Source organism: Microchirus variegatus, assembly GCF_963457635.1.
Source record: "Microchirus variegatus genome assembly, chromosome: 15".
NCBI classification, from domain to species: domain Eukaryota; kingdom Metazoa; phylum Chordata; class Actinopteri; order Pleuronectiformes; family Soleidae; genus Microchirus; species Microchirus variegatus.
Genome location: NC_139816.1, coordinates 24,935,410 through 24,959,719, shown reverse-complemented (window position 1 = coordinate 24,959,719; position 24,310 = coordinate 24,935,410). Strand labels below are relative to the sequence as shown.

The window sequence follows — 24,310 nt, the reverse complement described above, 5'->3', positions numbered from 1 at the left end:
CTGTACTGTTGTTGTTGTTGGTGAGTTCAGTTTGTTATATGAACATTATTCCTGAGTCTCTGTGACAACATGAAATCAGTGACTGGTTTCAAAGTTACAGCTGATCATTAACTAAACGATCATAAGATTACAACCTGACTACAGTATAAATAGTCCCGATTTCTTCAGCAGATTCTATCAGTGTGATCAGACAAAGGAATCATGTGCTGCATGTCCTTTCCTTTTACAGACACTAAAACCAGTGTTTCTCTCTGGGCCAAGTCATTCCTCGCTATAATTCACCAGTATATTATTGTAGCCTGTAAACGTGACTGTTCCGCTGTCTATTACACAGTGTAAGTAAATGATCGAACACTGTTATAGATATGTATCGGTGTGAGTTCCTTTTGAGAACTTAACTGTAAAGAGCAGCAGCATCAGTGTGAGTGAGTGAGTGAGGGGCGCGTCCTGCCTGTGGCTGCTGCCTGTTCCACTCTGTGTGACTGCAGTGCTCCATCCATTACGCGGCTGCGGAGATGGCGGACCCGGCGTCGGAGTGTAGCATCAAGGTGGTGTGTCGTTTCAGGCCGCTTAACAGCTCGGAGGTGACCCGAGGAGACAAGTACATCCCGAAGTTTAATGGGCATGACTGTGTTCACATCGCGGTGAGTGTGTGGCGCCTGCCAACAGGTAGCCTATTAGAGGACAGGGGTATGCGTAGCGGCCCACTCACAGCACTTGTTATTTGGTGAATGCTACAACGCGTATGTGTACTTTTCTTTCTGAATTATTATGGATATTTGTGGATTTAAATACTGTTGTATGCAGAAAAGCCACTGTCAGACTTCATGCAGAGTTTTGTTGGCGGTTTCTCATCAACTTTTTTTTTTTTTTTCAAAATAAGGTTGCGTTAAAAATGTAAAATTGTGCGCAAAAGTGGTGAAGAGGCGCACTCCTTCTCCTCTCCCTCTCCTGTGTATTATTCTGTACTGGTAAATCTTCATTGAGCTGTAGCTCATGATACTGATGTCTTTTGGGGGTTGGTAAAACCGTGCGTAATGAAGCTTGTCAATTTTACGCACCGATTTCTTTTGTCAAGTCAAATAAATTGTATTAATATAGCCCAACATCACAAACACGATTTGCCTCTTAGGGCTTTACAGACTGCACAGCACGTGACACCATCTGTCCTTAGACTCCAAAAACGAAATGCTCCTTACAGTAGGTGTCACGTGCACAGAAACAAGTTCAGCAGATTACAAACAAATGAGGAAACAGCAGACAATAGAGACAATGAGTATTTCAAAAACATTTTTGTGCTCTGGAATGTTAGCAGCATCTTGGTGTCCATTAAAGCACAAGCAAGTATGAGCTTAGACAATAACGGCGTTGGTTTGTTACATCTGTTCCATGCGTAATCCAATGAAGGCAGATTAAAATGGCACAGCAGATATTTTGACATGTCAAAGATGGCAATGGCAGATATTAATAATAAAATGGATGATGGCTGCGTCCTTAGTTTCAGGGTGTAGACTGGGCTTCTCATGGCCTAGTCGAAAGGGAACATGGCTGGTTGCTGGTTTGAATCATAAGGTGCCCAATCCGATAGTGCCAGTCCCAAGCCTAGATGAATGTGAGGTTTGGGTCAAACTCTTTGTCAAATCAAATATGCGGTGACCCCAAAAGAGACAATAGGCAATATGTCACATTGTATTCTGTTCTTATTGCATCATAGTTTGACTCTTACCTGTATGATGTGGCCCTGGAAAGCAAGACACATTCAATCATTGTTTTGTTTTCACCAAGACGGTCCAACACCAGCTGATCACACTGATGTTGAACTAGACAGAAATATCATCGAGATATAATATATATATGTGTGTGTATATATATATATAATATATAATAATAAATTAGTGAGCATAATAATAAGTGATTTTTTTTTCAGATTTCTCAGGATAAATTAGGCCATGTTCTATAAGACAGTAAGGGTCTCATTTTACATGTTGCATAACGATCTGTTTTCATGTTGCAAAATCCATCAAAATGCACAAACAGCTTCAAATATTTTATTTATTTTTATTTCTTTAAAAAGGAGATGTGATCGACTATGCTTTTGGTGGTGATAGGCCCACTGTTTCACCAGGGACACTCCAGCTAGAGAGCTGCACGACTGAGAACAGCCCCGTGGACTAAAATAAAAAGGAGGATGCTCCTGACCTATAAACTCTTGAGGAACATTTTGTATAGAAGGGTCTGATGGGACTGGCTCTGCTTACTAAAATAATGACTGAGAAGCTTGTGGAAGAAGTGCTAATCAAGAGAGAAAGAAATACAGGAGAGCTTATCACTTCAGTATTTATCTTTAAAGAAAATTCTAAATCACCAGTCTTTCCCAGAAAATTGTATATGAATGAGGTCACTCAGGCCTTCTTATAGGACATAAGGGACATTATGATATGCATTTCCTTGGTGATAATAGGATTATGGATACAGCTGAAGATAAGTGGAGACATCTAAGTCTTGGGAAACTAAAACCTCTGATGTTTGTGACCATTGAAAATGAGGAGGATGAAAGGCTGCGTTGTTAAAGCCACTGAGTCCAAATCATGATGTTCAGTTGCTTCACATGTATTAATGTGACCTGATCTCTGCTGTGCCAGTGCAAATCAGATCTAATACAGCACTAGATTGAGATCACGCAATAATGTAAGTCAATGAACATCATATGTATTTTGGTAGTTAAAACTTGAGTTGTTCATTAGTTAGTTGATGAAATGTTTGTGCTTTGCTCCGTTGTCATACAGACACCATGTGATTCAGATGTAGGGAAAGAGAGCTCAGAATATATTTATATATAAAGAGAGTGATCTACAGACCACTGACCGCTATGGCTGACAGCAGGAGTTGGAGAAACATTTGGTATTAAGTAGCCTAATAAAAAAGTCAATAGATATACAGTAATTAAGGGGGGCAACTGTTCATTCTAAAAAGTATATAAAAGGTAATAATGATGATCACACAGCTGACAACTCTCATGTGTGGTTCCACATGTATCGCAGTAGAAGCCAGATGTCAGAGAGTACTTCAGTGTACTGTGCATGTAAATCTTGCGTATGATTAACCTTTTGTTCTCATTAACCTGTCATGTTGCCATGCCGAAATGAGAACACCAAGTGGAGTTTTGTTTGTTGCAGGATAGAAATTCTTATTTTTGCTTCATCTATGTCCACAGGGTAAACCTTACTACTTTGATCACGTGTTCCAGTCCAACACGACTCAGGTTGAATTCTATGAAGCTGTGGCTCAGAAAATTGTCAGAGGTAAGTTTTTTAGAATGGAATATATGGCTTAAGGGCCTATTTTAGAGCAGGCACCAACTATTACTCAGCTGTCATTTTACCAGCCAGCCACACAAATGTTGTTTAAATTGCACTTGCTCTCATCTGAGTGTGTTTTTCTGGCAGGTTTCACATTTCGAGTCAAAGGCACCTTTCTCTCTTCCATTTTGCAGAGGAACATGTGTCACTTTTAATTTTTCAGTAAAACAAACTCTTTAAAAAAGCAGCAAATATTGCACGTTACATACCAAAAAGAGGGATTTGACTGAAAGATATATATATTTTTTAACATCTTTGACACCTCTACACTTCGTTAGAGGCTTGTATGCAATGATAACTGTCTCATATGCAGTGTATCACGGATGTAGTGCCTTTAAGAGATGGGTTTACTGGAACTTAAGTATCTATAGGCTGTCTTTAGGGATAGCAGAAAAAGAAACCGTAAGATTATGGACCCAATCATTTACCTGCATACATCGAAGGTAAAATGCTCAGAAGATCATATTTAAACTGGAGCTGATCAAATGAAACTTATGCTAAAATCATTAAATAACACAATGTCAAGTGGAGTATTAGGGCCACATTGAGGAAAAAAATTACTTCACATACTTCAACAATAAAGTCTTAATTTATGAGAATAAAGTTGCACTGTACTTGCTTGCCTGACCTCTACTCCTTCTGGATCAAAAATCTTAATTATCAGTCGGATTGTTTCTTGAGAAACCACAAAAGCCCTCTGAATGGCTCACTGATGCATCCACTGATAACCCTGCAGTCTACCAGTTCCAGCTATTTGCCCCTCCACAAAAGCAGCAATTTCCTCCAAGTTTGCCTAGTACTTTCTGGGGAAAAGCTGCATTTTCTTGCATATTCTTTTTAAAGTCCTGATACTTATGACAATGTGATGCTGATGTGCCAAAAGATTCAGTATCTCCTTGTTTGTACAATTCCACGAAAATCTCCCACAGCCCTCATTTGAACAACTCTCCTCTTCAAAAACAACAGGTTAGAATATTACGTAACCGTACAACTTTATTCTCGAAGTCTGTGATGTGGCCCCAATACTCCGTTTGCCCCACCAAAAAAATGTAAATACTTTGAAGTCAGTGGTTCATTTACTTTAACAGCTCATGGGTGCACATCTCCATGCTAAAAGGTGTGATAGAAGAAAAGCACTGCACATAGTAGCACTTTAGTAATGTGTGAGTGAAAGGGCAAACATTTGAACCCAACAGTTCAGGTGTCAGTATTAGTATCACAATGTCATTTATATTAGCATTGACTGCAGAACCACTGGGAGCTGGTTCTGCAGGAGAGGAGGAGCCTGGTAACTGAAGGTTCTGCATCCCATTCTGTGAACCACAAGTAAACCTGAATTTTGGGACCAAAGCAATCGGTAAAAGGTAAAACATATTCTTTAAGGTATGATGGAGCCTGATCATTAAGTGCTTTGTATGTGAGGAGGATTGCTTACACTTTCACAGTGAAGCTTTCAAACATAATTCTCAATCCACTTAGCTGTTGAACACCTGGCTTTAGACGACACCCAGATTAGCTAAGATAGTACAACCCCTTGAGCCATGTACAGTAGCTGCTGCTGTAAGGTTTTTCCCACTTAAAGGCGACATATTATGCTAAATCAACTTTTTAATATTTAATAATTTGAATCCTTATATTTGGAACTCTGGAGGTCCTATGAGTAGGCAAAGTGTGAAAAAGTTGACTCACTCATGTTTTTGTCTAAGTACAGGAGATAAAACACACGATGTTGACCTCTGCACTCATAAGTGATCCTGGAATTTTTGTGCGGACCCTAACCTTTGTCCCTAAAAAAACGTGAGAGTGCAGGCGAGGGCAATAGTATCCAGAAGAGTGGTTCTATTCTTGGCTGCACAGTGCAGCACAGAGTTCTACACAAACTTCCAGCTTCAGAGGATTTACTTGTCCAGTGGAAACCTTTTATATATGACAGCAATGTGTCAGCTAGAGTCTGCAAATGATGACTTTTCCAAATGCTAACTGCTGTTAGCTGCCGGAGCTCCAGTGACGCTGACGTAGTTTCCTGTGTCTCATTTGCATTTAAAGAGACAGGCACTCAAAAGTGAGCGTTCTGAACAGGGCAGTTTGCCACAGACATGTTCATTAGGACACCAGGGAACTAGATTAACTTGGAGAAATAGGATATGATATGAGTCCTTTAACTGACAAAATAGGTTTGGATATGCTCTTAATGCATAGGACCATGCTTTACCGTGCTTTAGAGCATACAGAACCTGTCAGAAGTGGGTAGAGCCTGTAGTCTCTTCTGCTAACACTCTAAAACCCTGCAGCTACTGCAAATACTGGATTTGTCTTGATCTCTACAGATGTTCTGGAAGGATACAATGGGACAATATTTGCCTATGGGCAGACATCTTCAGGAAAAACACACACAATGGAGGTAACATAGACGTGTTTACCACTATTAAAATACCCAGTACTTCAGATTCGTTGTCGTTCTATCTGTAAGTTTTTTCTCGAAATTGCCTCCTACAGGGCAAACTCCATGACCCAGACATGATGGGAATCATTCCCAGAATTGTTGAAGACATTTTCAACCACATTTATTCCATGGATGAGAACCTGGAGTTTCATATCAAGGTATGTTTTTCTTTCTGGCACTCAGATGCTTTGGTGAGACAACAAATGTTGGTTAAGTCTCATTAGGGGCTTTTGCTTTACAGGTTTCATATTTTGAAATTTATCTCGACAAAATACGGGACCTATTGGATGGTATGTAAACATTTATTTTATTATTCAGATCCCCAATACGAGCGTGATTGATTGCAGTAATTATGCTTTTCTTTTTGCCCACAGTAAAAAAGACCAACCTCTCTGTACATGAGGATAAAAACCGAGTGCCGTTTGTCAAGGTCAGGCATGTGGAGATCTACTGTTCAAAAGTTTGGGGTCACCTATACATTTTTTTGGTGTTTTCCATTAAAAGTCACACTTTTATCCATCAAAAGAGTTGCAAAATAAATAGAAAATATAGTCAAGACATTGACGAGATTAGAAATAATGATTTTTATTCCAAATAATCATTTTGCCCTTCAAACTTTGCTTTCGTCAAAGAACCAGCACAACTGTTTTCAGCTGTGCTAACATCATTGCACAAGGGTTTTCAAGGGTTTTCTAATCATCCAATAGCCTTCTAACGTGATTAGCAAACACAATGTACTATTATTGTTATTACATGTATTAGAACACCGGAAATGGGCCTCTATACACCTATGTACATATTCCATTAAAAACCAGACATTTGCAGGTAGAATAGTCGTTTACCACATTAACAATGTTAAGAGTGTATTTCTGTTATATTCATTGAAAAAAAGTGTTTTTCCTTCGAAAATAAGGACATTTCTAAGTTACCCCAAACTTGTGAATGGTAGTGTAGGTGCAACATTGTTTTGGTTCCATGGTACCACGGTCACAGGCTAGTCCCTGCTGCGTGTTATGCGTTAGCTATGGATGACATCAGGGAGGACACATCTGTGATCTGTGGGATGAGATGAAAGTGCACAGTCCTTATCTGTCTCTGTGTTACAGCCCCCTCAGTCCAAACTGTATAATAAAATAAAATAAACAATAATGAGAGCATCCCACTTTTCCTCTGATAAAGTATGTCAAGTCTCCTCTTTTAATAACTCCTCTGTGAAGCCATCCGCCCGCCGGCCCCCGTTTAACACAACGTTTCCTTGTGATGTGTCCTCAGGGGTGTACTGAGCGCTTTGTGTGCAGTCCTGAGGAGGTCATGGATGCCATAGATGAAGGCAAAAACAACAGACACGTGGCTGTCACAAGTGAGTTCACACACTGAGTGCCTTCAGTGCCGCCGCCCCTCATGGGTTCAGTCCCGCTGTGTCTCCTGACTGCAACCAGAGATAACTGTGCTCAACACATAACCAGATATGAGATTAAATGCAAGTGAAATCAGGCACAGTATATACATTTTCATTTTATTGATTTCAATACCTTTAGCACTAATTATTGGACTCAAAATTGGTTTGGTAACCGCCAATTGTAAGTGTTTCTCCTCTTTGCATCTTCTCTTAAGAGTGGCAACATGGGAGCCTCAAAACAACTCTCAAATGACCTGGAAACAATAATTGTTCAACATCATGGTTTAGGGGAAGAATACAGAAAGCTATCTCAGAGATTTAAGCTCTCAGTTTTAACTGTGAGGAACAATGTGAGGAATGTGAAGACCACAGGCACAGTTCTAGTTAAGTGGCAGACCAAGACAAATCTCAAATAAGCAGAGGGTAAGGATGGTGAGAACAGTCACAGTCAACCGACAGACCAGCTCCAAAGACCTACAACATCATCTTGCTGCAGATGGTGTCACTGTGCATCGTTCAACTATTCAGTGCACTTTACACAACGAGATGCTGTATGGAAGAGTAATGCAGAAAAAGCCTTTTCTCTGCACCTGCCACAAACAGAGTCACTTGAGGTATGCTAAAGCGCATTTGGACAAGCCAGCTTCATTTTGGAATAAGGTGCTGTGGACTGGTGAAAGTAAAATAGAGTTATTTGGGCAAAATAAGGGGCGTTATGCATGGTGGAAAAAGAACACAGCATCCAAGAAAAACACTTGCTACCTACAGTAAAATTTGGTGGAGGATCCATCATGCTGTGGGGCTGTGTGGCCAGTGCAGGGACTGGAAATCTTGTTAAAGTTGAGGGTCGCATGGATTCCACTCAATATCAGCAGATTTTTGAGAACAATGTCCAGGAATCAGTGACAAAGATCTTTCAACAAGACAACGACCCTAAACAGTGCTCAAAATCTATTACGGCATTCATGCAGAGGAACAAATACAATGTTCTTGAATGGCCATCTCAGTCCCCAGACCTGAATATTATTGAAAATTTGTGGCGTGATTTAAAGTGGACTGTCCATGCTCGGAAACCATCAAACCTGACTGAACTGGAGATGTTTTGTAAAGAAAAATGGTCCAAATACCTTCAGCCAGAATCCAGACTCTAATTATAATATTATACTAATAATACTAATAATTTTTAACTGAAATATCTTATGCAAACAATAAATGATTTATAAAGGAAAATCATGAACATTTACAGGGATGCCCAAACTTTTGCATACCACTAACAACTACCTGGGTATCAAGGCACAATTTATCGAGAATGACTGGAAGTTGCGACCCTTTGCGTTGACTGTCAAAAAAAACCAGATGCGCGACTAGTTGCTGAGACCTGAGCAGAGGAATTTCTCGACTCTGCTGCTGTATTTCAGTCCAGTGACCGTGACGGTATCTGAGACAAGACTCTGTCACACAGACTGAGTCTGTGCTCCGGTCATGCAGGAAGTACTGAACTAATCTTTTTAATTAACTGATTCCAATGATTCAGTTACACTGAAAACAACTGCTTTACAAGTCACTAGTCACCAGAGTATTCCATTACTACATTGTAATGGAAACACAGCCAAACTGCCGTGTAGAGGCGAGCCAAGTCTGGGAGCTTGGACCATGTAGGCTATAGTTCTATATGTAGTTCTGTGAACGAAACAATGGTGTCTGAAATGCACTCATTAATCTGAATACTCATTAATTTAGTCATTAGAAGAAAAGCAAACTTTTTAAATCTATTGACAGCCCTAATATATACTGTATGTATATGTGTATATATTAAATATACATATACACATATACATACTGTATAATAATAATAATAATAAGTATGTGATTAAAAAACAGAAAGACACAATAAAAAAATTAAATACAGGTGATAAAAATACAGATATCAAAGCAAAAACGTTGAGAACTTGAAACAATAAGAAAGGCAACATAGAAAGGGTGGGGGGTCATGGGAGAAGGAAGTTCTAAAAGGGTGTGACTTAAGTCTGGATTTGATGGTGTGGAGAGAGTCAATATTGGCGATGTCATGTGGGAGAGAGTTCCAGAGGCGGGGGCAGAGTGGCTGAAAGCCCTGGACCCAATGGTGAATGGGAGGGCAGCTGATAATCTGAGGGAAAGAGAGGGAGTGTGGGGATGAAGGAGGTCACAAAGGACAGGAGTGATGTGTTCTATGGAGCAGGTTCTACTGATGATGCGGGCTGCTGCGTTTTGGGCCGGTTGGAGCTTTCGGAGGGATTTGTGTGGGAGACCAAAGAGGAGGGAGTTGCATATACTTTATATACATATACGTTTATACATACTGTATATATCACCTTCCTCTACAAAGCATTTAGAAAAAGTGATGACAAAGCTAAAACATAAAATAAAAACCCCAAATAAACATGAAACGTAAAATATCAACAAACTGACTTCTCATCAAACTTCTCATCTCCCAGCCGTTCTCTAAATCAGTGTTTTTCAACCAGTGTGCCGTGAGAGATCGTCAGGTGTGCTGTTGGAAATCATTCAATTTCACCTAATTGGTCTAAAAAAATTTTTTGAAAACAAATAATTAATTATCTGCAAATAATATGCCATTGTTGAGTGTCTGCGCTGTAGTAGTGACTGGCAGCGTTATCATGTTATACTATTGAAGTTTTCTACTACCTTTAACACCACATGTTCAAGCTGTATTTTTAAGTGGACATGTTAAGTGCACTTTTTGTTTGAAAGAAGATATATAAAAGATGATTAATTATTTTTTTCTTTCTATTTATTTGATTCATATTCAAGACACTTCGATAAGAATGACTAAATTGTTAATATAGGCTACAGGGTATCATTTTTGAAACATTTTTGTTTTGGTGGTGGTTGCCTTGTGATTTTTTCAATGAAAAAAATGTACCTTGGCTCAAAAAAGGTTGAAAAACACTGCTGTAAATAACTGGCTCCTTTATGTTTCATATGTGAACAGCCAACCCTGTCCTTCTGCATCATCTAGACAAAATACTTCTTTAGTTTTAGTTTAGAAGCTCACGTCATCTTAGATGTGTCACACTGCACAATTTACAGAAAAAAAGATGAATTTAAAACAAATTTTGGTAACGCTTTCTTTTACAGTCCCCTAATTACCAGGTATTTACCTGGTAAATTCATGGTAACACCAAAGTGTTACTAGGTAATTACCAATGGTAATAAGAAAGTAAATACAGTGAAACTGTTGCCAAAATACTGGGCATTTACCTGGTAACTATATAGTTAATTATAGCGTGTTATTACTGCTGTTAATAAGAAGGTATGTACAGCTAAACTATGGCAAAACTATGGTAAATGTAAGTGTATTATTGGGTTATAAACTGGTAATAAGCAGGTACCTAATTACTAGCTATTTACCCAAGGGGTAATCTAACAAACCTAACCCTAAAAATGTGTGTAATTACATGGAAACAAGCTTGGCTTTCTTTTACAGTACAGTTTTACTTTACTTACCGAGTACATTACCGTGCATTACCTAGTATTTTGGCAACGGTTTCACTGTATTTACTTATCTTATTACCCTTGGTAATTACCTAGCAACACTTTAGTGTTACCATGAATTTACCAGCTAAATACCAGGTAATTAGGGGACTGTAAAAGAAAGCGTTACCCAAATTTTTTCCCCACACCATTTAACAGCATAGTGGACAAATTTAGTTGTCATCATGGAGCTAAAATAGATTTGAGAATTAAGAATGATTTTCATTTGTTCAGCAGTTAGATCAAAAGAGTTTGCATATTAATTAATTGATCTTATACCTAAAAGCCATCTGGAATTTGTAACATATGTAATATATTATACATACTCAAAGAGGCATATCCTACATCCTATATTCACATCACACAATAGTGTCATAATACTCGGTTATTAAAACACAATTATTAATGCACAAGTAAAATGTGTGTGTGTTTTGTGTGTCCATTTGTGTATCGCAGACATGAATGAGCACAGTTCCAGGAGTCACAGCATCTTCCTCATCAACATCAAGCAGGAAAACACTCAAACTGAGCAGAAAATGACTGGAAAACTCTACCTGGTCGATCTGGCTGGCAGTGAAAAAGTATGTCTCTCAGTTGTATTAGTTGTACAATAATCCTGTGATTGTCTGGTTCCAGCAATTATTATGAAATCTGGGCCCCTTACCTTGTGTTTGTGTTTTCAAAGGTGGGTAAAACCGGAGCAGAAGGCTCAGTGCTGGAGGAAGCGAAGATGATAAACAAGTCTCTGTCCTCACTGGGAATCGTCATCTCAGCTCTGGCAGAGGGTTTGGTGAGACAGTCATCACCTCCTGGGCAATGTTATCTGTATTTTCCAATGTTTAATGGATCATGGATCATGAAAACAAACTAAAAAATAGTTTTAATTTCTTAAACCAGAAAAGACTACACATAGGAAATGATTAATCATCAAGCAAGATAGCTGCAAACAGGTTGTAGTATGTTCGAAAACACAAAGAAGTGCCCACAAAACGTAAATTAAACTGCTCAAAACACTTGGAGGTTCAGTTGTTTGACATGATACATGCTTTTTGCCCCACCCGCCCCTGCCCTGCACTGCTTGCGTATTATGCGTGTGCAATAAGAAAAAGGACAAAAATGAATATATATTCAAGGCTGTAAACACAATGTGGTTCCTTTGTTTTCTCTGTCAGTCTCATATACCGTACAGAGACAGTAAAATGACCAGGATCCTGCAGGACTCGTTAGGAGGGAACTGTCGGACCACCATGGTCATCTGCTGCTCACCTTCCTCCTTCAACGATGCAGAGACCAAGTCTACGCTTCAGTTTGGACAAAGGTTCACACACACACACACACACACACACACACACACACACACACACACACACATTCTTGTACTTGCCACATACTGAGGACCAGCATTTCCACTTTATAAATCAACACAATTACAAATATCTACTTCATGAATGACATCGATAAAGAATTACTGGGTGCAGTACCATAAAAATGTCTGCAGGTGGAGCCAGGTTTTTGTACCAAATTGAGGAAAAAAAAGTATAGCATTTACAATCTAAGGAAGTGATTTCAATGAAAAGAAAGTGAAGACCGGCCAAAATGTCCTCACTTCGTAAAAACGGCCTCACTTTGTTGGTTAAAAACCTTCACTGGTCCTCAGTATGGTGCAAGTACAAACACACACACACACACACACATTGGCTGGGGTTTGGGGACAAAAATCTGATTGGTGCATTTTCCTCACTTATCTGTGTCATCAGGGCAAAGACCATAAAGAACACAGTGACTCTGAACGTGGAGCTGACTGCAGAGCAGTGGAAGAACAAGTGGTCGAGAGAGAAGGAGAAGAACAAGACGCTGAGATGCACCGTCACCTTGCTGGAAAATGAGCTCAACCGCTGGAGGAACGGTGATGACGAGGCACTCACCGCAGTTTAGCTGCAGCACATAATGTCTACAACCTGATAGATGCTTACTGAGACTGTGTGTATAATTAGCATAACTGGAGATAATATGACCTATTAATATATAGCTTTTTTTCTGCCCCAGTTTCCTCCAAACAGGGCAGAAAAATGTCCTGAAATTCAGATTTTTTTATTGAAAATAATGTAGGGACCTCCAATATGTTAATGTATATTAATAACCTTTAACACAGAGCGTATCACATACAAAACATTCAAAAGCACTTTGCATTAAACGCAATTACGCAATGGTTTGAGCTATCGGAAATATTCCAGCAGTTTCTGAAGGCTGAGCAGTTGCACAGCAAAGCCATCATGTGGTTATTACGGTAATTTCACTCAGGAAGCCAGCGATTCAGCGTCTTTGTCGCCAGAGAGGGAAAAGGTGGGAAAAAAAACAACTGCACATAGTTACCATTTTTTGGCCAGTTTTTAAACAGACACAAAACATGTTTTATATTGTTAAAATTTCAAATTTAACATGCAATGTTCGTGCACAACTACACTGGTTTTTGTTTGTTTTTTTTATTTTCATTTTAAATTGTTAATACACTTTTTTAGCATAAAGTAAATTGACAATAACTGCCAGATATTGAAAGTTATTCTGAAAAAAATGGGCAAAAGCACTTACTCAAAGGACATGTTCCAGCAATTTTATGGTTAAAACAAGCAAAAAACATTTTGAAGCTTAGGTCTTAAAGGGTTAAGAGGGTATGAATAGATTCGATTATATTAAATTGAGCACATGATCATGCCTGCATTAGACATATTCATTAACATGGTTATTTTTTATGGGGATTATATAAAGAGTTGGCCTACAGACATTAATCAAATCACCTTTATTTGTATTGCTCCAAGTCACCACATACATTATCTCAAGGTTCTTTACATGGTAAGCCTGATAACACTCAAACTCAACAGTTCACACAATCATCAGACACTTAAGAACGGGCAGAGAAGGAGGGGTTATCTTCTCTTTTTTCGTGCCACCCCTCACAGGAGACAGTGTGCCAGCAGAGGAGCAGTTTGATAAGGAGAAGGCCAAAGCAGAGGTGCAGGCTTTGGAGAGTGTACTCAACAATGACAAGACAGCAGCTACAGCAGCCCCCAGCAGTCTGCCCGGGGTCAAACTCACAGATGCTGAGAAAGGGAAGTGTGCAGGAGAAATGGCCAAACTGTACAAAGAAATGGATGACAAGGTGAGGAAGTGCATGTTGGTAAATGCACGTCATGTTTGCCTGTGGCCGTGTACAGACACGTTGATGTTCGCTGTGTCGTTTAGTTGCTCAGATAGTGTCGGTGATCTCAGGTGACAGGAAATAATTAAAAAGGAAAATGAAAGTCGGTTTAGTTGACGATACATTACTACATATTACAGTATGTATCGTAAATATAATACAATATTAAATAATATGTTTCACATTTACAATTCAGGGCAACGGTGTGAGAATATTGCACATGAAATACATTGATCCACTTCTTTCTCTTATGCGTGAACATAGCAGTACATTTGAATAAATTGAATAGACATACTAATAATAATAATATTGATGATGATGATGATGGTGATGATGATGATGAAAAAAACAAGTATTATTTGCCCACTCCATCATCCTGTATATATACAGTACAATATATACTGAATAACTGAAGTTGTGGCACTGTATCTGACAATATAACATAACACACTTATAACAATTTAGTATACTATAGTGTATAATATATCAAAAAGGTGTGTGGCTCTTCCTGCTGTTTTTCTTTCAGCCAGCAGATGGCATCAGTGCGCGTTGGTTGCAGTAACAGTATTTGTCTTTCCCTCTCTCCTCCCCCCCTCCAGGATGATGAGATCAACCAGCAGTCTCAGTTGCTGGAGGAGCTGAAGCAGCAGATGTTGGACCAGGAGGAGGTGACACTGCACTTCCTCTCTACTTTCCTCTTCCCTTCCCTCCCCTGCCAACTCTCCCTATGTGGCTCAGCTCTGAATCCATCCATGCTACCATAGATCCCAGGCTAACTGCTGAAAATGGACCGTTAGTAGCCCTACAGGAGAGGTCAGACTATAACTCACCCACAGCAAGCACAGGAACCATAACATTTAATACATTTAGAAAAAACGTTTGGATATTTAAAAAAGGGGGAAAGGATTTGTATGATGCTCTTATCACAAATTTCAGCATCGGCCTTTTATTTAATAAACTAAACTGAACATGACTTATCTTGGTTCTGACCCACAGCTCTTAAATTCCTCCCAGCGTGACCATGGCACCCTTCAGACAGAGCTAAACAGGCTTCTAGCAGAGAATGAAGCTTCCAAGGAGGAGGTGAAGATGGTGCTGCAGGCCCTGGAGGAGCTGGCCGTCAACTACGATCAGAAAAGTCAAGAAGTAGAGGACAAAACCAAAGAGTTTGAAGCCCTCAGTGAAGAGCTGAACCAGAAATCGGTAACCATTGAAGTCATCTGAACACAGTGAAAGTGATTACACTTAACACACATAGTCACTCTGTAAAGTTTCTGTTACCCCCCAACAACAGAGCTCCTTGGCCTCCATTGACTCGGAACTGCAGAAGCTGAAGGAAATGACCAACCACCAGAAGAAGAGGGTCACTGAGATGATGTCATCGTTACTCAAAGACCTGGCAGAGATCGGCATCGCAGTTGGAAGCAACGACATTAAGGTTAGCGGTCTTGAGATGGATTTCACTCTATGATTCCGGCTTTTTTGCCAAAGTAGTTAAAACACCTGCATGTCTTTTCACTTCACTGTGGTTTGTGTCATGGTCCAAAACTCTTACATCCTTTGGTCTGGTTATTTGTTATCTGAAGTTTTTTATTCTGGCCCATTGTTGAACATTTTATTAGAACATTGAGGATATATATTATACCTCAGTCTCTTTATTCTTTATTTTCTTAATGACAATGTGAACAACACGTCATCTTGACTTTTTAAATTTTGATTCGGGCCACTTTCCAACATAACTCTAATCCGAAATGAGAGATTAGATTCTACGTGACTTGTGCTGTTCACGGTAATAAAAAAACAAGACACATTTGAATTCAATTCATATAGTGCCAAATCATAACATACATCATCTCAAGGCTCTGTACATAGAGCAGAGCAGAGAAACCCAACAATTCCCACAATGAGCAAACACTAAGCATCAGTGGAGAAAAAAAAACTAAATTTTAACAGAAGAAGAAATCTGTGACAGAACCAGACTCAAAGATGTGCAGCCATCTGCCTCGACCGGTTGGGGTGAAAGAAAAAATGGGGGACAGAGGAGAGGAGGGGGAGAGAGAGGGAGATGAGGTAGAGACAGAAGAAAGAGACCAGGAGCAGATATACAATTGTTTCATGTTATAAATGTATACAGGACAGTTAGAGTCAGTCATGACATGTTTATAGAACTACAGTCATTTATATAATCAGCAGCAGAGATTGTTGATAACGGTTATACTGATACTGACTTTTAATTATAGCATAATAATAATGGTGATGATATGTATGATAATAATAATAATAATAACCTCGAAACTGGATCTGGAGCCTGCAACCTGGAAGATGAGGACACAGGGAGAGAGAGAGAGGTAAAAGAAATCAGATGTGGCCGTTTGGAGGCATAGAGCTCAGATATTGACTGCTTTCGCATTACCAGCGAGCTTCATTATTCAATTCCTATTCAGTGTATCTGACTTTCATGTGAACGTGACTGTTTTAACTCATGTTGCATGGCCATGTATCAGATATTTATCCTATCTAATGCTATATGTGGTCAAAGAGTTTAGCGTCTAGGGCCTAGCAAGTGTGTTTTTCTCACCCCTCAGCACCAAGATAGCGGTGGTCTTATTGATGAAGAGTTCACTGTGGCCCGGCTCTACATCAGTAAGATGAAGTCTGAGGTGAAGGCGATGGTGAAGCGCAGCAAACACCTGGAGAGTTCCCAGACCGAGAGCATCCAGAAGATGACTGAGACAGAGAGGGAGCTGGCAGCTTGCAGACTCCGCATCTCCCAGGTAACGGCTGCCCACTGCTGCCTCTGCCAACATCGATACTGTCACCATGGTGACAAATGTGGCATTTCACTGAAGTATTAATTCACTTGTTAACAAGCTGTCTGGTTTCTGCAGGTGCAACAGTTTTCACTGTGGGTTTAAAACGAAGCGTGAGTTCTGTGTTCTCAATGATTATTTTGACAGCTTTTCTCTTTCACATGTTGGTGTCCAGCATGAAGCCAAAATCAAGTCCCTGACTGACTGTGTCCTGAATGTGGAGCAGAAGAAAAGACAGCTGGAAGAAAACGTGGACTCTCTCAGTGATGAAATAGTCAGGATCAAAGCCCAAGGTGAGCCCAGCTCACTGTGGTTTATATATCATATCATATCCATCTGCTACAGTTATACATGTATAACTGTGGAACCTGAGTATGAATTGCCTGTTCTTTACTTGAATAGTTGTCATTTATTGCATATGCACAATATGTATATTATGCCGTTAATAATGATCCACTTTTACTTGTGGTAAAGTAATTTCACACATGATTTTTTACACAAAGTAAACTTACAGGAATTTATAAAAATAACTGTGCATCTGTCAACCCCCTGTTCGCTGAGGAACAAGAAGCACAGGTGCAAACATTTACATGTTTTTAATGTCCTATACATATTGCTTTTCCTGGAGTTTCCTTATCATCAGTTGCAAAAGAGCCAGATGCCAGATGTGGTATTTGTGTCTGCAAAAACTCTGTCAGAGGAGATGTCTGGTGTATCACAGTGGCTCAAAAACAATCATTTGACTTTAAATCATAAAAAAAAGAAGGTGTCAACGTCAATGTGCTTTTCAAGTAAAGAGTATAAGTAAAGATGGATGAGATAGAGAGAGATCAAGTAGACACGTTCACATTTTTAGGTGTTATTTTAGATTCTCAGCTCAAATTTAATAGACATGTTAATGTATTTTTTGTAACTTTTTCATCATTAGAGTTCCAATTTTCAAACTGGATATTGTGTTTGTCTTCTTACAGAGAAAGTAAACACAATGGAGAAGGAGAATGAGGTTGAGTCTACCAATGAAGTCAAGGTACATCTAAGCTGAAAAGGTGTGGAAGTGGAAGTTAGTATCTAGTTGATAGGGCCCCTTTCCATGAAGAATGTAAAACTGGTTGAAGATGTGTGGGGGGAAAGTCTGAAGTGTTTTTAACCAAGGCTCTTGCTGTTTGTTACTAAGCAACCGACACCTGGGAGTAGCAGAAATGCTGCAGCCTTATTGAATTAACGTGTTTAACTAGATTACCAGCACTGGAATAAGAGCTCCGACATTCAGAGGAAGCTCAAAGTTGAGCCACTGCCCCTTTGCTTTAAAACGACCCAGGTAAGGTGCTTCAGGAATCTGATTTAGTTGCCTCCTGTAGGGAGACCACGAGATATAACCAGAACCTGCTGAGGGAATTTTAAATCCCATGTGTCCTTGGAAAACCTCAGGATCCCTCATCCCTGACTGGGGGATATGAACACTTGGGATACCCTGCTTAGTTCCTCCATAACCTGATCCAAGATGAGCAGAGACATTTGGCTGGATCATAGGGTTAGGGTTAAAGTGTGTTTTCAAATGCAAACTCATACTTGTAATTAATTATGTGCTAATGTTTCTTCAGGAAGCTGTGGAGAAGCAGATCCAGTCCCAGAGAGAGACTCATCAGCGGCAGCTCAGCAGCCTGAGAGATGAGCTCGACAACAAGGAGAAAGTGATCACAGAGCTGCAGGAGTAAGACACCACATATAAGACACACATAGCTGCGCTGTATGAAAGGGTGAGTGAGTCGGTGTGAATGGGTGAATGGCAAAACTGTAGTGTAAAGCAGCTTTGAGTGGTCATCAAGAGTTAGAAAAGTGCAATATAACCATTTAACTTAGGGTGTAACTTTGTGCAGTCTGAACCAGGAGATCATGTTGGAGCAGGAGAGGCTGAGAGTGGAGCACGAGAAGCTCAAAGCTGCCGACCAGGACAAGAACCGGCAGCTGCAGGAGCTCACGTAATACCTCGAAACTAAATTTATGTAAAAAGAAAATTTGTTTACCTCATTATATTCTGCATGAAGTAACATCTTGTACCATCTGTGCTGCAGGATGTTAGTGGACAAACAGGAGCAGGCCAGACAGGACCTGAAGGGACTAGAGGAGACTTTGGTCAGTTATTTGCATTTTCATTTATAAGTGAAAGGGAAAATTTACACACGAAAAGAGAAAGAAAGTACGTTAATGGAATATAAATGGAATAAGTAAATTTACATTTTCCAATGTGTAATATTTATTTCAGTATACAGGACTAAGCAGCACAATGTTACAGTGTTCACCCTGACAGGTGAAAAAGTAAAGTGCCCTATGTATCACACGTTGTCACAGCTGGAAAAATAAAAAAAACAGGGGCGTAGGACATTCGTATAACATACATAATGCATGTCCTACTGGATAGTCCCTTGGGTTGAACCATCTCATCTTAGAGGGGGTCCAACACTAAAACACACAATGCTTCAATTGCTTCTTACTCATAACATTAACTTTAACAATGAGAACTAAATGCCTAACCCAGCCCTAAACTGAAGTTAATTCTAACTCAGTTCTAAAACTGTTCCAATGATGATTAATACCAACTTACAATGAGCCACTTACTACGGCTCATTGTGCAATTAAAAAGTACAGAATAACTGTAGGAACTCTAGGATTATAGATGATTTCATTCTTTTTTATTATTATTATTTGTGGACTACATAAGAGCATTGCCAGTGAAATGTTATTCATCACCATTGTGGCTTTATTTTTCCACACAGACTCGGGAGCTGCAGACACTCCACAACCTGAGGAGGCTTTTTGTCCACGACTTATCTACTAGAGTCAAAAAGGTCCTCAAAGCTTTGCCCTCAATGTCTAGAAGTTACCATGACACATGATGAATGCGGTCATCAGCCTTTGTTCTGTCACATTTAATCTGTTATATCACATGTGCTTTGTTTGCTCCAGTCACAACTTTTACCTAGAATGAGACTAGGCCCATATTTCATTTGCACATTATGAATTTTTAATGAATCCAGGGAACACAACAGAAAGTGACAGCAATAAGTAGGCCATCTGATTTTTCAAAGGTAGCTGCTGTAAATTAGGGACCTGGATCCCTGGAGTGGTACATTAATCCAGTCCTCGGGCTGAAGCTTGATGAGATGATCAAACGCCCAGATTTTACTGGAAGGCAGATAATGTTTTGTTGTGTTTTCAAATCCAAAATCTACAGCCTCGCTCTCATTTACACATAAATGAGGTTCATAGGGTTCAGGGCTTTTTGGTAACTTTCTTTTTAGACACTGTGCTGCCTTTATTAGCAGTTGCAATATTCAAACTCCTATTTATTATTCAAATATCTATGTTTTATTTTGTATCGTTTTCATTCCATGTGATCTACAAAGTGAAAAAATGCTAAAGACAAAGTTTTTCGTTCTATTTGATCAGAAGAGAGATTCAGAAGAATTGGAGATTACCACTGCCCAGAAACAGAAGATATGTTTCCTGGAGAACAACCTCCAGCAGCTAACTAAAGTCCACAAGCAGGTGAACATGTGTGCAAGCACAGAGTTAAACACAGAGTCGATTAGTTTCATGCTCATCCTGAGGTCTTCCCTCTCACTCTGAAGCTGGTGCAGGACAACGCTGACCTTCGCTGTGAGATTCCAAAGATGGAGAAACGTCTGCGGGCCACCGCTGAACGGGTCAAAGCCCTGGAGGCTGCTCTGAAGGAGGCCAAAGAGAACGCAGCCCGTGAGCAAAAACGCTACCAACAGGAGGTAGAGCGCATTAAGGACACTGTCAAGCCCAAAAACATGGGCAGGAGAGGCTCAGCACTGATAGGTTAGTCCACACACACACACATAAAATGGTTTTATATAATAGTGAGGACACATCATTGACGTAATGCCTTACCCTAAACCTAAAACTAGTTCTTCACCCTGAAAAAGCACTTTAAAGAGAGGTTTTTACATTTTTGTACACAAACAGTCTGGTTTCCATGACATTACACTGACATACTTTAATCTCCTGGAGACTTACTCTAACCTCCACCATAACCACTACTGGCCTAACCCTAATCTTAAAGGTGCCATAAGAATGTGGCCAAAAACGGTTACTACATTCAAATTCAAAATACCGAGGTCTTTAAAGTTTTGTTTTTCTGACGTAACTGGCAACCCGTGGTTGCTCGGCAGTTGAGACTCTACTGATGATTGGTAGACGGTAGAAGGTGGCGCCACATGCCAAAACATGATTTCAAAACATAAACATAAACATGATTTGCAGTCTGAAAAAGATTTTTTGTTGTTGCAGTCTGTCAACTGTTGTTGTTGGTGAGTTCAGTTTGTTATATGAACATTATTCCTGAGTCTCTGTGACATATTAGGAGGATTTTATGGCCAGTTCCTTTAGATGTATTACATAATGCACCTTTAACCTGTCTTCATCCTAACCATGCAATATGTCTTCACCTTAAAATATAATCATTTGCAACACTAGTGCAGTGCACGTGCAAAATCTGTTCAGTGACAGTTAGCAGCCCGCTCACCCTCTCAGGTAGCCCACAGTGCTGTGTGAGTGAGAGGGGGAGTGGCTACAGTAGAGCGGCGAAAGCCAATGTGAGCTTCTTTTACCGATATATTTAACGATATCTTTTGCATTACTTACTCGTGCCCGTAGCAAGACACCTGTCAAGTTTGAAATCAGTTGGACCATCGGGTCCGTGTAATGTGCTTAATTACATTCTTGCCGAGAAAGAAGCAATTTCTGCACGATTTCTCTAACCTGTATAATCTTTACATGGCAGTTTGTGTTTTCACAGTGACTGATGTCAGCCAGTGTAAACATTGCAAAAATACTTTCCACGGTCAACATTATAGTTAAGTCAATTTGTTACCCTGTCTACCCTTATGCAGCTGTTGTCATGGTGGCTAATTGTTTTCTCACTGCTCACTCCAAAAAATAGAAAAACAATTGCAAGGTAACTAAAAAAAATATATATATATTTTTTTTTTTTTTCAATGAAGCCAACATTCTAAAAGAGAGATTAAAACTGTACCTTGTAACATTTAAATATAAACAAACAGCCATTGTCAAATGACTTCTGTGAGCTTCACATGCCTCTCTCTGTGTTAGTACAGCAGTGTTGCCTGGCAACATTCCCACGCAGGCAGTCATTTGTTTTTGGTCAAGACAGATGGAGGCGACAGAGACATTGTAAGACTGTAAAACACATGGACGTGCCCATAGAAAGTGTCAGAAGCTTACATACACAGCACTGATAGTATTGCTTGACAGGGCCTGTTGTCAATTGAGTATAACAGAGGTACTATTTGGAACATCAATAAACCCCACATAAATAATCCTGAAAAAAATAAACATTTAATACAAAAAAACATGTTTGTGTGACCAGAATACTTTTTCTCTTTCCCCTGTTTCTGACACAGCCAAGCCCATCAGACCAGGCCAGCTGCCGGGTGCTCCACTCATCCCCAGTGTCAATAGGTCCAACTTCAACAGGTTCAACTCATACATCATGTTCCACAATCAATTGTTTCTTATCACAGATCTATGAGAGTTGTCATTTTCCTCAGACGACGTCTTTAACTGTCTGCATACGTCATACAAACATCTCCTTCTGTTTTCCCTGCAGCTCCTGAGAAAGTTGAAGAGTCAGAATACTGCCATTCTGGACGGATAACGTACGCTCCTGCTGGAAAGCATGGGCGTTATAAGGGTCACTTATTTTCAGTCTGTCATGTTCTGCGATATAATGCGCAATCTTCATGTATTAAAAGTGCGTAAGGAACCCTGACAGCTTGAAACCGGAAATTAATTGTTTACCAAGGCTTTTCCTGCTGACATGGCAGTCTAAACAAAGTGAGTCAGGTGACGTTTGGAGCTCTCTGTTTTCTCTGGGATTCTGTTTTTTTTTAGCACAGCTGCAGATGAACAAGTATCTCTTAGTGACACTGTTCTGCCTAAGCATCGTTCTTATTATGCACACACCATTTCCACCAGTAATAGTATTATAAGTCACATTTTGGTGCTGTACAGTACACCTGCAGATCAAAAACAAGCTTTTTTCATTATACAGCATTCTCTGCATTAATTCTGCCCCGTCTTGTTTTTACCATTTCAAAAAGCCACAGCTCGTCAGCTTTTAGCAGAGTAACAGCACTCACAGAGCAGGTCGATACATTATGTCATTTTTGCCCGATGGCCACAAGCAACAGTTATTATGTTGACTTTGTAAACATATTACAAATAAACATTTTACAAATCACAATTTGTAATATGAGTGATTTTGCCCTTTAACAGTGAAAAACTGAAAAAGGTATTTCTCGACTCAAATTCTACCCCTGTTCTAGTAATACAAAATGATTTCCTTTATTTATTTTGTTTATTTAATTTATGTTTGTTGTAAATGGGATGGTTAGTTTTTGTTTGAAGCACAGTTACATGTGTTGTGCTGAGTCACTGAGGCTCACTCTCATCTGAAAACACACAGAGAATAAACTATTTTAGTGACTAAACAACAGGCTCACCTAATGTCTACAGTATCTTGAGGGTCTATCCACCACATATTCATGTATTGCTGTTAGTTAGCTGAAGCTTCAGGCTGATCATTAGCACTGGGGGTACAGCCAGTGTATAACCACACTTCCTGAACCCAAACAATCAATTTAACGTTTTGCATTGGCTTAAAATACTTTTAATTAGCAAATAAATACTTTTCTGTTGAATAGAAATGAATGAACTCTAAAGATTCCTATTGAAAATAATCAAAATACACTCAATATATGGAAGCATAAGTAATGAGCAGAGTGGGGGTGTTGATTTAGCATTTTCACTTTCCAAAACATTGAATAAAAACAAGACTGAAAGTCCTGGAACTCATGAGTGCTCACGTCTGTCACTTCCCTCCTCACACCAGCAGGGTGCGCACTTTTACGCAGACATTCTGGTCCAGTGATCTCATTCAACTGCAGTACAGAAATCACACATTGCTTTGATATAATGTAAACATGTAGCCTTATTGCTTGGCACAACTGTCGGTGTCTCTTATATGGTATGAGCTGTCCTGCTGTGCTCCTGGATAATCCGAGTACTAAATCATGCATGATGCTGTTAGGATGGAGGGGGACTCCCTACGGTAGGAGTCCCCTTGGCAGAGGAGAGGAGGATGATTACCCTGCAGATTATTATTATTTTTTTGTTTTGAAATCAAACTACATATATAAGTATATAATATATATATATATATAAATAAAAGTATATATTATAATATAATATAATATATACAAATATAATAATATATATATATATATATATATATATATATGTAAATAAATAATATTATAAAAATATGATATGGTATGACAACATGAAAATATTTTTTTTTTATCCTGTCAAATAATGAGAAATGATGGCATACTATGTAATAAAGAATATGTAATCAAGGTCTTTCCAGGTGATTCCCTGAACTCCCCCCAAGAACCCAGTGTGTTCGGCTCAGACTGCGGCTCAGGACAAAGCCTACAAGAGGGAATGCTGCGTCCTTTC

The 24,310-nt window shown here is 39.4% G+C and overlaps 1 protein-coding gene across 1 annotated transcript; it reads left to right on the top strand.

Moving 5' to 3' along the window:
- Nucleotides 1–515: 515 nt before the first annotated feature.
- On the top strand, nucleotides 516–22,528 carry LOC310937726 (kinesin-1 heavy chain-like; the record flags this gene model as incomplete). Its single annotated transcript, XM_083902058.1, has 26 exons — nucleotides 516–644; nucleotides 3,215–3,302; nucleotides 5,687–5,760; nucleotides 5,856–5,960; nucleotides 6,044–6,092; nucleotides 6,177–6,232; nucleotides 7,075–7,162; nucleotides 11,195–11,319; nucleotides 11,424–11,528; nucleotides 11,911–12,056; nucleotides 12,496–12,644; nucleotides 13,696–13,895; nucleotides 14,534–14,602; nucleotides 14,931–15,137; nucleotides 15,229–15,372; nucleotides 16,520–16,708; nucleotides 16,920–17,037; nucleotides 17,716–17,771; nucleotides 18,346–18,455; nucleotides 18,622–18,723; nucleotides 18,817–18,877; nucleotides 19,519–19,590; nucleotides 20,192–20,290; nucleotides 20,374–20,587; nucleotides 22,192–22,264; nucleotides 22,398–22,528. The coding sequence occupies 26 exons, from the start codon at nucleotides 516–518 to the stop codon at nucleotides 22,402–22,404; spliced, it is 2,835 nt and encodes a 944-aa protein (XP_083758184.1). The 3' UTR covers nucleotides 22,405–22,528.
- Nucleotides 22,529–24,310: the final 1,782 nt, after the last annotated feature.